This window comes from Oreochromis aureus, linkage group 23 (genome assembly GCF_013358895.1).
Source record: "Oreochromis aureus strain Israel breed Guangdong linkage group 23, ZZ_aureus, whole genome shotgun sequence".
NCBI lineage: Eukaryota > Metazoa > Chordata > Actinopteri > Cichliformes > Cichlidae > Oreochromis > Oreochromis aureus.
The window spans coordinates 41,955,183-41,969,374 of NC_052963.1; the positions used below are offsets into that span (position 1 = coordinate 41,955,183).

At 41.2% G+C, this 14,192-nt stretch overlaps 1 protein-coding gene across 1 annotated transcript in view; it reads left to right on the top strand.

Moving 5' to 3' along the window:
* The window catches only part of LOC116315026 (BEN domain-containing protein 5-like), a 349,188-nt gene that overhangs the window by 167,886 nt on the left and 167,110 nt on the right, over positions 1-14,192 (top strand). The window contains exon 5 of the mRNA XM_039607494.1: positions 7,232-7,448. Coding sequence (XP_039463428.1) covers positions 7,232-7,448 — 217 coding nt within the window. The remainder of the gene's footprint in view (positions 1-7,231; positions 7,449-14,192) is intronic.

Below are 14,192 nucleotides of genomic sequence, written 5' to 3' on the forward strand. Positions count from 1 at the left end.
CTCACTCAACAGTGTGGCCCTCTACTGGTCCATCCAGGCACTGTTACAGTGCTCATTAGTTAAGTTGCACAGTATATTAAGTCATACTATATATTAGTTTAATCAAACCTTGAAAAAATTTGATGTGATTTGATTTGACTGTACTAACGTAGCTTTCTCACACTAATGAATAAAAAAACCTTTACTCAAGACTGAATGATGAAATTTCAAATAAAGGAAAAAAAGGATGAAATGAAATGAAATTAATATGTATTTATACACTACATATTTTCCTCATCGCCACTATCTCAGGGTACATCAGTTAGAGCAGCTATTGCTGTGTATTAACACTTTCATCTCTTTGTGCCGACTCACAGGTGATAAGTATCCCATGTGAATGCATGAGCGCTGTGCATCTCTCACATTTTTTAAATTTAGAGTGGAACAGTCTATAAGTTTGAGGTAAAGGCTCAAGGTAAAGAATTGATAATGTAAAAGAAAAAAGAGCAAGTATTTCAGAATAAAATCACAGTCTCACAGTTGAAGTCTTTTTTTTTTGTTTCATCTGGAAAGTAAAGTCGACTGAGGTTTGGAAGACAGCATGGGAAGATCGTGATGTGAAAAAAAGATGAATTGCTGGATGAAATGAATTTTAACACACTCAAAGTGAGAGACACTCAAACAGACATGCACAGATAAAAACATACTTAGACACGACCCCTCCCTGTGCATTTAGCATATCAGCAGAATAAACAGGATTCCTATAAACGGCAAAGGTGTTTTATTTAGATGAGGCTTCAAGATTTATGACTGCTTTCAGTGTTTCATGGAAATAACTTCACATTTAATGTCTGCTGCATAATCTCGGGTGAAGCGCTGTGGGTGTGATCTGATATCGACCGAGCTGATTCGGCTAACTCGCCTTAAAATTCAGTGAGGTTTAAAAAGCTGCCAATCCTGTGACGGGTCATCCAATTAAATTCAGTGGTAATACATAAATATCGGTGCTAACATTGGCGACTAGAGAGATTTTTACAGTGCCCCTAACAAGAAGCATGTAAAAAAGCCATCTGACGGACGTTCACCTCTGAGGTGTTTGGATGCAGCCATCAGGTGAAAGTGTCGTATTTTTTTATATTGCATTCTCATCAGGGGACTGTTTCTGACCTGAGATAGCTGCTAACGGCCCGTTGTCTCCACAGGTGAGCACGGCTCAGCTCTCTCGTTACTGGAAAGTCTATAATTCACAAGTGTTATTGCTTCCTGCAAAACCTTATTGCTGCTAGCCAGAGTACTCTACCAGTAGCACTAATCCCGAGTTATTTCACCTCATCAGCGCAGACTGTAATGTGCATCTTCTCTATTTTATGCCCACACACACACAAAGACACTGCAGCAGAAAATTAACCTCTGAAATCAGTGTAAGCAAATGTTACACCAAGTCTCTCCTCAGCGCTGCCGCACTTAAGAGACCAAATCACAATCGATGACTTCCTTATCTACATCTGATTTTCACTCTTCACTGGCTGTCGAAGTTAGTCCCAATCTAAAAACACATTCCCACGAAGCTGCAGTCAAATAAATATACTGTACCGCCACATACAATATACAGCAGGCCAACCAAATTACAATACAAGCCCAGGTTGCCTAGTAACAGTGTCTCCAGAAAGCTTTGTTGCAGCTTGATTTGCATCCAAAAAAGATAGATGGATGCTCAAGGAATATATATATGCCATCATGTTTGCAAACACGCGCACACTCACTTCCTCACACATGAAAATGCACACCTACATGGGCGACACTCCTGAGACGATTCGGAGGCTGTTTTCTGCTTGACTTGGTATGCAAAACGAAAACATGGAGCCGTGCTTTAAAAACAACGAGCCTATCTAACATCTGGCATCATTTTAGAGTGCCAAGAAATATTGCCTCTTCAATTATTAGCGCAGTAACACAGAGGGAATAAAGAAATATATCATTCGGTTTGAGATATTTGCCAAACGGACTAACTATTTGCTTTAAATAAGCTGGTGGGGATCCGTGGAGCTTGACAGCTGCATGGGCATATTGGAAGACATTTAACCTTCCTAACAGTTGACAGGATAAACGTTTGACAAGCTGAAAGTGACAACAGTGATGGAGAAAATAAAAGGGAGTGGATGAGAGTGTGTGCTTGCGTGCCCGGGCCTTGTGAGTTTTGTCCTGTATGTTTTTTGCCTTTGTGAGAGTGCTCAGAGCAGCAGTGATTGGCGTGTCCTCTACGCTTGATTGATTTGAAAATATAGACAAGATGTCGCCCGTATGAAAGCTACCAATTTATAAGCCTTCATCTCAAAACTTCAGAGAGACGCCGGCGCCATCAAAATCAGAGCAGGAGTTTGTAGCTACCAATGGTTCAGAAGTAGAAAAGCCCTGGCAAGCAAAGTGACACCTCGCTAAAGGCTGCCTGCTAGCTCTATAAATCCTCTCCCTTTGTATTCTCCTCCTGCCTCTTTCTTTTTGTCCCTTTCTCTCTGACTTTGTCTCTTTCTCTGTTTGTCATCCACTTTCTGCCTTTGTCTAATGTTTCAGTCTCTCTATTCCCCTTTGCTGCGTGTCTCTCTTTATTCCATGAGGCTGTGATGAGACACCCTGGAAGTTAACTTGTCTCACAGCTCGCTCCGAAATGAATGACCTTGATGTAGCTCGCCCGCAGTTCGAGTTTGTGGTGTTTTTCTCGCAGTGTGACTCTTTGCATATTCCTGTTTGTGTTTGAGTTTCTGTGTCTCTGTAATCACTGAATTGTAAAACTATGTGTGAGAGCCTTATCGTGCGCAGGGAGCTTCTCAATTTTTTCCCCCCTCATTCCGTGCGGTGATAATTCTGTTTGGGAACTGTACCACGTCAAGAGATGGGCAGGGGAGAGGCACATGGAGGTACCATTTAGATAAAACAAATTGCCAGCTGCCGAGCAGGAGCAGTCACCTTTCAGATAAAAAAAAACCAAAGGGACTGCTGTGAGCAGCGATGTGCATGTGCCCAAGATTTTGTGCATTTTCACATTTGTGTGTGACTGTGGAATCTAAAGGAGGTGTAGCTCCGTCCTCAGCCAGTAATCCAGGCTTTCCAGGCAGTCTTTTTCCATAACAAGTCACAGAGCCATTTTCTCTGGCCTATAACTATAATGCTGTGATGGGACAAGCAGCAGTAATTAAAATCAATAGCCAGGACTTTTCCAGTCTCCGGCAAGGTCACGCGCTGCCCAGTAGAGAGAGAGAGAGAGAAGGAGAAACAGAAAGAAGTGGGATTGCATGAATGGGCAGAGCCAAATGGGGAAATATGTGAAGAGGTGAGGTGTCATCTTATTTTAATTAACCTGCACCTTGGAGGGCTGGCACTACTTTAATGCACTAGTGTGGGCACTAGGGGGTTGTATGAGTGTGCATGTGTCTGTGAGTGTGTCTAGTTTGTCCTTGCCAGCCATTACTGCGAGCCCATGTTGCCACGCACGAATCAGGTTCCTTCAGGGGGTGGAGGGGGGAGTAAAATAGTATATTTTTCTCCATGTTTTTTCAAGATTTACCATTTTCCTTCGTCCAGCTTTGAAGGCTGTAACATGACCCTGTGAGCCTGCTCCAGTAGGCAGAGTGGGTGTGGTATAGCTAGCCACTAGCTGCATTTGTATTCTGCTGAGGACGCCGCATGCAGAGACATTTTCCTTTCTCCTCCTCTGAAGGAATAATCAGCCTTGCCTTTCACTCCCTTCTGCCTGAAAGAGGCTGAGTGATTTAGCTGGTTTTGTTTCAGTAGGTACCTGCAGGGACATCTTCAAGTGGTTGCATGTATGTGTGTTCACTGTAGCTTTCTGTGTTGGAACTTTGCCGAACCGGGTATATTAGGGGTTTGCACAAACATATGCATTTCTTGTTTGTCCTTCCTGCCCTCACTTTTCAGGCCTGAGTCAGAAAGAAAAGTCTTTTCTGTTAGAGTCAGCGCAGAGCAGTCTGTCCTGTTTGTTGATTATCAGGTCCTGTTCCTATTGCAGCCCTGATAGCATCTTCATCTGATCTGTTGCCAGACTCGCTAGCTCACTAGCCAGCCCTGCCATCGCACAGCCGCTCCGCTGTTAGCCGCCACCCCTTCCTGTATATCGCCGTATCAGTCTCAGATCTGCCATCACCCTGCTCTCTCATCTTCTCCTTATCTCCTTATTCCACCTTTCTCCCAGCTCCCACTACCCCAAACCCACCAATCACTCATCGCCCTCATATTTTTCTTCTTTTTATCCTCCACTCTCAGAGCATCTGCCAAAGCTCCTACGGCAGCACCGTTGTTCCCCATGCTTGGTCGTCTTTACAGAAACTGTCAAGGCAGAGTCAGTGAGTGACAGGACAAGACATGTGAGACTGGTACAAAGATGGAAAAAATGAAAGAGAAGAGAGGAAGAGGGAAACTTGCATGCTAAATTCTCCTCACCAAGTCTTAATAGTGAATGCTAAACAAAAGAAAGAGAGGAAGACAAAGACACACAGATGAAGAGCGGTAAAGGAAAACATGTTGAGTAGGCAGAGAAGTTCTGTGGACTGCAGCAGTGCTGTCCCGGACCCCATCGATCATCCTTGAGGTGCCAGGATCAGTCAGCTTTATTTAGCTCTGAGCCCAACATACACAGTGCACAAGCACAACACACAAACAGCAGCACTTAGTATCACACGCGACGCCCAAACGAGATGCTTACATGTTTCTAATGCCATTTAGCTCTTCTAGTTTCTCACAAGCTCAAATCATAACTAGAGACATAAAATGTAAAAACCCAAAAACCAATAAGGTCTTAGTCCCTTGTGGTCACAGAAAGTCATTTTAATTACAGAGTTGGAACACCAGTTGGCCACATTTGACAGTCACAGACATCATTTGTAGAAATTCTCAACTTACCCGACATCAAAATTAAGCTGTCTTGTTTTTGGCATATGACATTTTTTCTTAATTTAGCAGGAGCGTCGGTGATGATTACCCTTCATTTTATACGCATGCTATGAAAGTGTCACTCAGGCTCATTATTGTTTTGACTGAAAGATCTTTATCTGCTGTTTTTACCACAAATCATTTTTTTGTTTGCCTGCAGTGGTTGATACAGAATCTGCTTATATTTGCCTCTTTTAAAATGCTAAACTACGTCAGGAATGCAGATTTAAAGCAAGTCTGAAAGAGAGACATAGTTGAATTTATCCAGTTAGTTTATAATTCATCAGTCTTTGTATTTATTTGCATTATATTGCTGGTGGCTTTTTATTGAATACCAAGTCTATGAGTTTTGTTACATTTTGTTATGTATGTAATTTTGCCTTAAATCGCCGTGTTAACTAATTATCACAACCAGTTCTCTTTGTATTTTGTCACTGTTGGCTCTTAATTTTGTAGCTTCAATTATACAGTATCATGCAAAAGTCTTGCCACTCCCGTGTCTTTATATGTGCTGTGTGTTCTTAAATATTTGAGGAAAATTGACAAGTGGGGAACAAAAGACAACGTTGCAGGCCTAAAAAACCATCCACAGCAGATAAAAAGGGTCTGAAAGTCACAGAAATAGGAAAGAAACCCAGCAAATAGAAAAAGAAATCAAGAAAAGTACCGTCATATTTTGATCCACCGTGCAATGACATCTGGAAAGAGTCTGATTGGCAACGGCTTCATTTTTCAGCACAATACCTACTCCAAAGACACTGCCAGTGCAGTAAAAGCATACCTGGATAGAAAAACACACCACTGAACCATCTCAGACTCTGTTTCTGTCCTATATGCTCGCATGTATGATGTACGTTTCAATAAATTGTTGCACCTATTTCCTATTTTCTTAGAAAAATATAAAGATACAACTTTTGCACATTACTGTATATTATAAAATTCTAGAGTTTGCCATAAACAAAACAGAAAGGTAATGCATTTCCAAGCAGATAATTACCAGATGATATCCTCCTCATTCCTTCAGTTGTGTTCCTCCTTACCAGTTGAACTTCTCTGGAAGAAGGCACGATGGCACGTTGATGCAATTTCTGCATTATGATTTCTAAGTGCTCTGTATCCTTTACTATACATGTCTCCTTTTTCTTGGAAAAGTGCTTTGGTCTCAGTGCTCCTCATATTTTTGCTTGTCTTAAACCTTCAGCACCTCAGATTGAAAACCTGTCAGTGGTGTAAAAAAGTATTTACTCCCTTCCTGATTTCCTAGTGTTTAGCATATTTGTCACGCTTACGTGTGTCAAATCGTCCAACAAATTTTAATGTTAGTCAAAGATAACCTGACTAAATACAAAATTCATTTTTTAAATTATGATTTCATTGATTAAGAAAGAAAAGTTTTCCAGACCTACTTCGTCCTGTGTTAAGTCATGAATTAACTGTGATTAACCACCTTTCTTGGAAAAACGTTTCTCTGAACGCACTGGCACTGGATTACTGGCAGACCTGTTAAATCAAGAAATAAAAGCCATTTTCCACTAATGGAGAAAACTTGGAGCAGTGGCGAACCTTCCCAGGAGTGGCCGGCCGACCAAAATTACTCCAGGAACACATCGACGAGACGACTCCTCCAAGACTTCACAAAAGAGCCCAGAACAACATTAAAGAACTGCACTGAAAAATATGGTGGTGGTAGTTTGATGGTCTGGGGCTGTTTTGCTGCCTTGGGACATGGAAGACTTGCTGTGGTAAATGGAACCATGAATTCTGCCGTCTACCAAAACATCCTGAAGGAGATGTTCGCCCATCTGTTCATGATCTCAAGCTGAGGCGCACTTGGGTTCTGCAGCAGGACAATGATCCAAAACACACCTGCAAGTTCACCTTTGAATGGCTTAAGAAAGTGTGGCCTAGTCAAAGTCCTGACCTAAATCTGATTGAGATGCTGTGGCATGACCTTAAAAATGCTGTAAATACTCGAAAACCCTCCAATGTGGCTGAATTACAACAATTCTGCAAAGATGAGTGGGCCAAAATTCCTCCACAATGCCGTAAAAGACTTATTGCCAGTTATCGCAAATGCTTGATCGCAGCTGTTGCTGTTAAGTGTAGACCCTCAGTGATTCGGTTTAGGGGGGGAATCACTTTCTCACAATAAAACACACCTTCATTTAGAAAGGGCAGTTTTTGTTTACTTGTGTTATCTATGTGATCTGAAACATTTAAGTGTGACAAACATTCATAAAACAGGAAATCAGCACTGTAAATGACCTTTCTGATTTCTCTGCATTGGGTTTATCTTTTGTCGTTGCAGGCAAAGGCTTCCTGCCAAAAATGTGTACTACTACCGCTGCCCTGACCACCGACGCAACTATGTCATGTCTTTTGCCTTTTGCTTTGACCGAGAGGACGACGTGTATCAGTTTGCCTACTGCTACCCCTACACCTACTCGAGACTGCAGCATTACCTGGCCACCTTGGAGCGCAGGAACCTGCCTTACCTGCAGAGGGAACAACTGGGACTCAGTGTGGTAAGAGTTGGGAGGTGGAAAGTGCCGTGAGCAGCTGGAGGACAAAGTGTGTGAGGGGTGCTTGTGGTTATGGCTCGAGCAGAGAAGTCGAGTAGTGGTGAAAATTAGAGAAGGAAGGGTTATAAGGCATATTTTTTATGTGTGTTCAGATTAAGGAGGTCCAGATTGGTAACTCGGGTGTGCCTGCCGGTCATAACTTCAGCCTCTTGTGTTATTATTAGGATTGTTGCACTCTGAGATGACAGACTGTAAGCCTCTGGGTGTGTGTGTGAGTGTGTGTGTGTAAATGGCTGTGTGTGTAATCAGCAGTGCTCTCACCTCAGCAGTAGCAGCTAGTGTATCATACACGCTGCCTCAAGTCTTGTCTGCTCTTATCAAATAATTGTAGGAGAAAAACTCATTAGAAATGCTTGAGAGATTACGACTTTTTCTTCTGTCCTCCAACATTTGTCAGGGAAAGCTTGCTGCAAGGGGTTACTATGAAAGTACAGGTATTTATAAGGAGCACCTGACCATGAAATGCAGAAAGGACTCTGAAAATTAGAAACCATGGCATGAAACAGCTGATAGTATGGTAAAAAAAAAAAAAAAAAAAAGCAGGAGTAATATCCCTATAAACTAAAGATCTCTTGACCTACAATGATGATAACAGTGTAAAACTGGGTGTTTCATATGCTGATTATGGTAACATTTGTGGTAAGATCCTTCTGTGTTATTGCAGCGTTGACTTCGTGAGGTTGTTTGGTGTAAAAACTTTCACTGATGTCAAAGAGAAACTCGCAGCTTTGATGTACGACTGTCAGCAATAGTGTGAAATAGTGAGACGCTTTTTGGGCCGTCGTTTCAGGATATGATTAATGATCGAGTCATGATGATTCTAAAATAGACGACATAAATCTATTGGGTTTCTTTTTAACAGACTGGCACGGTTTAATCAAGCATTTATAACTGCATATGGCTGACTAGCATCAGCGTCAACATTTAGCTAATTAGCCTGTCATTACATAATACAAGTTAGCAAAGCAGCTGTTCTACTTATCCTATATTTATACTAGTGTTGTTTACACAACACAAAACTTTTTCTAAATAAAACACAATTAAATAGACGCACAGTTAACATTGTGTTAACACGGAGTCCCTGCAGTTCGCTGCTGTGATCTTTGCATTTCTTTCCCATGTCACATAACCCTCCTCGTATGTCTGTGTTTTCTTGCATTGTTACTTTCTTGCACGTAGATGCTTCACTCTGCGTCGTCAGTATCTCTTTGGTCGGTTTGGGTCAGGGTATCACAAGGTGGTACGCTCGAATCACCACACAACACCTTGTGATTGCAGCTCTAAATGGAGACCCATGTTTATAGCCCATTACTGTCATGTCTAAATATAAGGACGTTTTTCATTGTTTGGAAAAAGTATATTATCCCCCAAACTGGAGTCTTTCCACCATAAACAAGTACTTTAGGTGCCTAAAGTAATCCAAGCATCAACTGACATGGAAGGTGTACAAGTAGTCATGTATATAAGAACATTTTTCTATGCAGTCCTTTGAAAACTTACTGTTTCCGTATGAATTTAGAGGGTAAGTAGCAGCCCGGAGAATACCTTTTCTCTCTAAAAGGAACGCCACAAATCTTGGACAGGCACGTAAACAAAGGTGGAAATACCTGGCTGCGTTGGATGAAAACCAAACACAAAACACCTCACACCAAGTGTCACACGGTGGTGGATGGGTTGTTGTGCTGCCACAGAACCTGGACACATTGGAGTCATTGATTCGACCATGAAATCTTCTTCTAATGTGAGGCCACCTCTCCAACACCTAAAGTTTGGTCATAATTGGGTTATCCAACAGGAACAAAGATCCCAGCAGCAAAATCTACAACACGAATGGCTGAAAAAGAAAAGAATCACGGTGCTGCAACGGTCCAAAGTCCAGAGCTCAAACTGAAATGAAAAGCTGTGCTGGTCCACCTCAATGAACTCAAGCAACGCTGTAAAGAAGAGTGGGCTAAAATTCCCTCACAACGATGTGCGAGACTGATAAAGTCATACTGAAAACGATGAATTCAGTTTATTGTTGCTAAAAGTGGTTTTGCAGTCTCCTGAATCTTGGCGTGTACTTTTTTTTCACAGTGTGCAAAACTCACAGCTCTTAATCTGCAGCCTCAGAGTGTACGCAACACTTTTCTAATGACAAAAAGAGTGCAGTACCTTGATGGTTTTCACAGATGGTAACAAACTCTGACTTCTAATGTTGTCCGATAGCCTCGTGACAGAAACTTAAACTGGTCTTTAAACCTCTTTGTTAAATGGTTTGCTTTTTCTCTAGCTTCTTCAAAGTAAAACGAGTCTACTGGTTCACCAGTTTAACACTTTTATTGTGTAACGGGCATGCTGAGTTTGGCTCTACGTCATGAAAAGCAATGAGGGCAACCCAAACCAGTGGTAACACTGGATGTGTCCTCTGCTGTGAACTGATTGTGCGTAATGTGTATAAATAATTTAGATTCATGGGAAGGACCGAATCCCATTTTCCGAAGAAAAAAAAGGAATTCTGGGATATAAAAGAATATAGTTATAATAGAAAGTAAAAAAACATAAGTTGCATAAACATATTAATAAATGTGGTTTGAAATAATGACAGTCTTTGTCCTCTGTGACAAGAAATCAATTTTTAGGAATAGTGTTTGGCTGTAGGAGGAGCAGCTGCTTTGTTTACCGTCAAACATTTACAAATTTTGCAACTGTAATCGGTTTTCAAAAGACAGCCTATTAAACATCTACACGAGGAAACACTGATGTAGGATAAAACGCCAGGAAAACCAGGATATTGAGGGTTAGCGTGTCCCTCCAGGTCTACTCTTCTCTCTCTGTCTATACTATCCTTGTGTTGTGTGTAACACTGTGTAATTACTAAGTTATACAGTTCAGCCTGTGCGCTTCACTGTTTTTGCTTCATTTTTAAGCCACTTGTTCTGCGAGCAAAACTGAAGGGAACAGAAAGAGGACAGGCGTGGTAGATTTGGCTCACAGGATCAGTATTAGTATTCATAGTCATAGAGACGTTTTATGACCATATTTTTCTCTTTATGTTCTCCGGTCCTGGGTGGCAGACAGCCTAGCCCCGCCCTCTCATACCCCTTTTTCTCCTGCCGCGACCTGCCCTTCTCTCTCACAGACACATATGCTACTCCACACATACAGGTCAGGGAGAAAGGGATGAGGAGGGATGAGGAGAGCTTTCTGGCTGCATCAAAGTTTAAAGACGGATTGCTGTAATTTCCAAGGCAGAGTCTATGGAAACGGCAGGGACACCACAATAGCTTTAACCTTCTAATGGGTACAGTTATCTCATAAGGATGGAAATAAGAGCCAGGGCCATTTGCACTGGCATTCTTCTATCTTGCTGACTAATTTGTTTTCTGTAATGTATTCCTCTGAATAAAATCTCTGCCATCCAGCCGGCACTGGGAGCGTCAGATACTGTACCGAAAAAACAGAAAAATTGTAGTTGTCTTCTTTCTTTTTCTTTTTTACCTGCAGCTCTTTTCATTATTGAGTGTTTACTGATTTATAAGACAGGTTGTTCTTTTTTTTTTAACCCAAATCAGGTTTCACTAAAGCAGAGTGATTTGAATTTAATGTGTAAATTACATTGAACCAGACAGAATGTATTCCAGTTGAGGTGCACTGGAAAAGACAATTTAATTAAGAGAGAAAGCGAGAGATTGAAATAGAGGGACAGAGACTGAAAGAGAGATGTAGCATCTCTGGGATGAATGAAAAGGGCAAGCCTGGAGGATTTGAATATAACTTTGAGATACTCAGTTCTGAATTATTTTCACTTTCACCTAGTTTTTCGCCTGCTAATTAAGACCTTACAGTAATGCTGGGATTCACCTAACTTTCCTTACTGCATATAATAGTGAATGGAAACTCCCTGCACCTCCCGCGAGAAACTTCTTTACTGCACATCACCTGGCATGATGAAAACAATCCCATCATCTTGTTTCTTTTTATCATCATTAAAAGCAAAAGAGAAAGCGAACAGTTATTATCTTAACATGAGAGTCTGGAAAATCCCTTAAAGTCTCCCTAATCGACTTTAAATGGTAGATATTTACTACATTTCTTTAGTTACATTGTAATAAAATATAATACAGCTTTGTTTTATTTTATTTGCAAGCGTGTTTGTGCTTCCTTCCTACCTTAGCTTACATATTAGCAAAGCTGTTCAATCCTGTTTTTTTCCATCTAAGAAATACTGATAAATGTGTTCATTTCTCAGCTTCTGATCATGTATGCTTTCATTTCCTCACACATAGATTAAAGTATTGTATCACCTCAACAGCTGGAAGCAATCAGAAAATAACTCTGACTTCAAACTGTACTAAAAAAACCCCGAGCAACAAATACGCAACACGTTCAAGCTTTTATTTTGGCTACTACTTTATTATAGATTTAGCATGATTTCTGTCTTCTGACTCTTCTCTTCTCACGTAATCTCTACAAGAGATTACATGAGATTACGAGAGATGTCCCTTCTCACATGTTGCACACAGCAGTGGACATCTGTTTGATGTCCACCGATGCATTGGATCATGGACATTTTGTCCTCACCTCTTAACAGCTGCAAGCACTGCAAAGAAAAAACTGTGTGTAAATAACAAAGGATGTCTCTGTTATCTACAGTCACACAGTAGTAGGAAGCTGGCTGGTTACAGACCATTTAATGTCCAGCCACATTGGACATTTATGTTCTCGCATGATCCCCACAAAGCCTGAGGTTTGGGGCTGCAGTGTTTGTAAAAATGGGTCTCTAAAGGCCAGAGCTTGGTTAGCTTAGCTTTGCTTAAAAACTGAAAATGGGAGGACATAAAATCCTTTACAAGCAAATGAAAGCTCACAATTGGATCTTTGTTAAATTTGTTTAACACCTAAGTGTAAAAGCAACAATCTTATGGTTCGTAATTGTTTATTGGGACCAAGCAAACAATGGAGACTCCAGAAAATGAGTGCTAGACAAGAAATAGTGTTATACTTAAATCCATGTAAAGCAGCTAGGCTAAGCAAAGGCTTTATACAACATACTGTATTAACAACACAGCACACCTTGATGTGATTTGGTGCTACGTAAATCAAACTGAATTGAATATTTAATGTACAGATATCAGATTGGTCTTAATCTTTTCATCTCTCAGCAGGAAAGTCTATCACTATGTTCCCAAAATATCAAACTGCTATTTCCAAGCATGTTTTGTATTTTTGTTAAAAATTTCTTTTAGGTTATTTAATATCAGTTATATATATTGGTGTAATGTTACCTGGAAGGGAAATTTGTCCACAAGCAAGCTGCCTTGAAGACAGGATTGTTAAGAAAAGTCAGGCTAAGAAGTTCTGAGAGCCTCATAAGGATTGGTCTGAGCCTGGTGTTGGTCCACTGCGCATAGACGTCTTCAGGAAAGGGAATAATTTCAAGACATTCCTGAACAAGAGACAATGCCAGAGGTATCTTACCCGGACTAAGGAGAAAAAGCACCGGGCTGATGCTCAGCCTTCTAGTTAAAAGTAAAATTTGCATTTCATTCGAAAGTCCTAGAGTCTGGAGGAAGAATGGAGAGGCACAGAATCCAAGGTGTTTGAAGTCCAGTGTGACGTTTCCACAGCCTGTGATGATGCAGAGTGCCATGTCATTTGCTGCTGTTGGCAGCGGCTGATCCTCTCTATTTTATCAATTCCAAATCCAAAGCTTTATGGAGATGCTCATTTCTTTTTCCAGCAGGACTTAGTGCCTGCCCACAGTGCCAAAACTTGGACCAAATAGTTTGCTGACTATGTTCCTTCCGCCAACTCGCCTGACCTGAACCACCGGTCGAGAGGGAGACGAGAGACAACTGACCCAAAAATAGAGGCAAGCTAACGAATACTAAGGAGCTTGGAAAGAAAAGCGTCTGGACTTCTTTGAGTTGCTTGAAGACGTTTCACCTCTCATCCAAGAAGCTTCTTCAGTTCTAAGTGATTAGGTAGAGGATCATCAGGGGGTCCTTTGTCCTCCCACTGGGTTTAAATCTGGGACTCCCCACCAATTGACCCTTAGAACTGAAGAAGCTTCTCGGATGAGAGGTGAAACGTCTTCAAGCAACTCAAAGAAGTCCAGACGTTTTTCTTTCCAAGCTCTTTAGTCTACGATGACCTGGATGACTGAGAACCTTCACAGACAAGCTAACGAATGCTATCAAAACGTCTTACCTGTATGACAAGCCTGCTACAGTGCACTGCATTCACTCAGTAATTTATCGCCCCAGACAAATTCAGTACGCAAATTAACAACGTTTCTGTATTGTAAGTCATTTTGTGTCCCCGAAGCATCAAAACGAAAACCACAAGTGCAATATTCCGCTTTATGTATAATTAACTTTTTGATGAGATTCTAATTGTTTGAGAGCGGTATATATCAAGCATGTAGGTTTGTGTGTATAAACTGATTCATTGATTATTTGCTCAAAGTGAATTTCCCAGCATTTGTTCAACACTCATGCCCTTTAAAGCCTCTACACAGACATCCATAAAAACACACACACAAAGACAAATACCAGAAGAATTTATTTTACTCCCCAGAGGAGAAGGTTTTGGATTCTTCCCGTTGCTTCTCTGTCGGGCTCACGGCCCTGCATCTGCTCCTCTGGTTCTTGTCTGTCTGAGCTTTTCCTTTTGTCGACCGTCCTGACAGCATGTGAGTAAAAC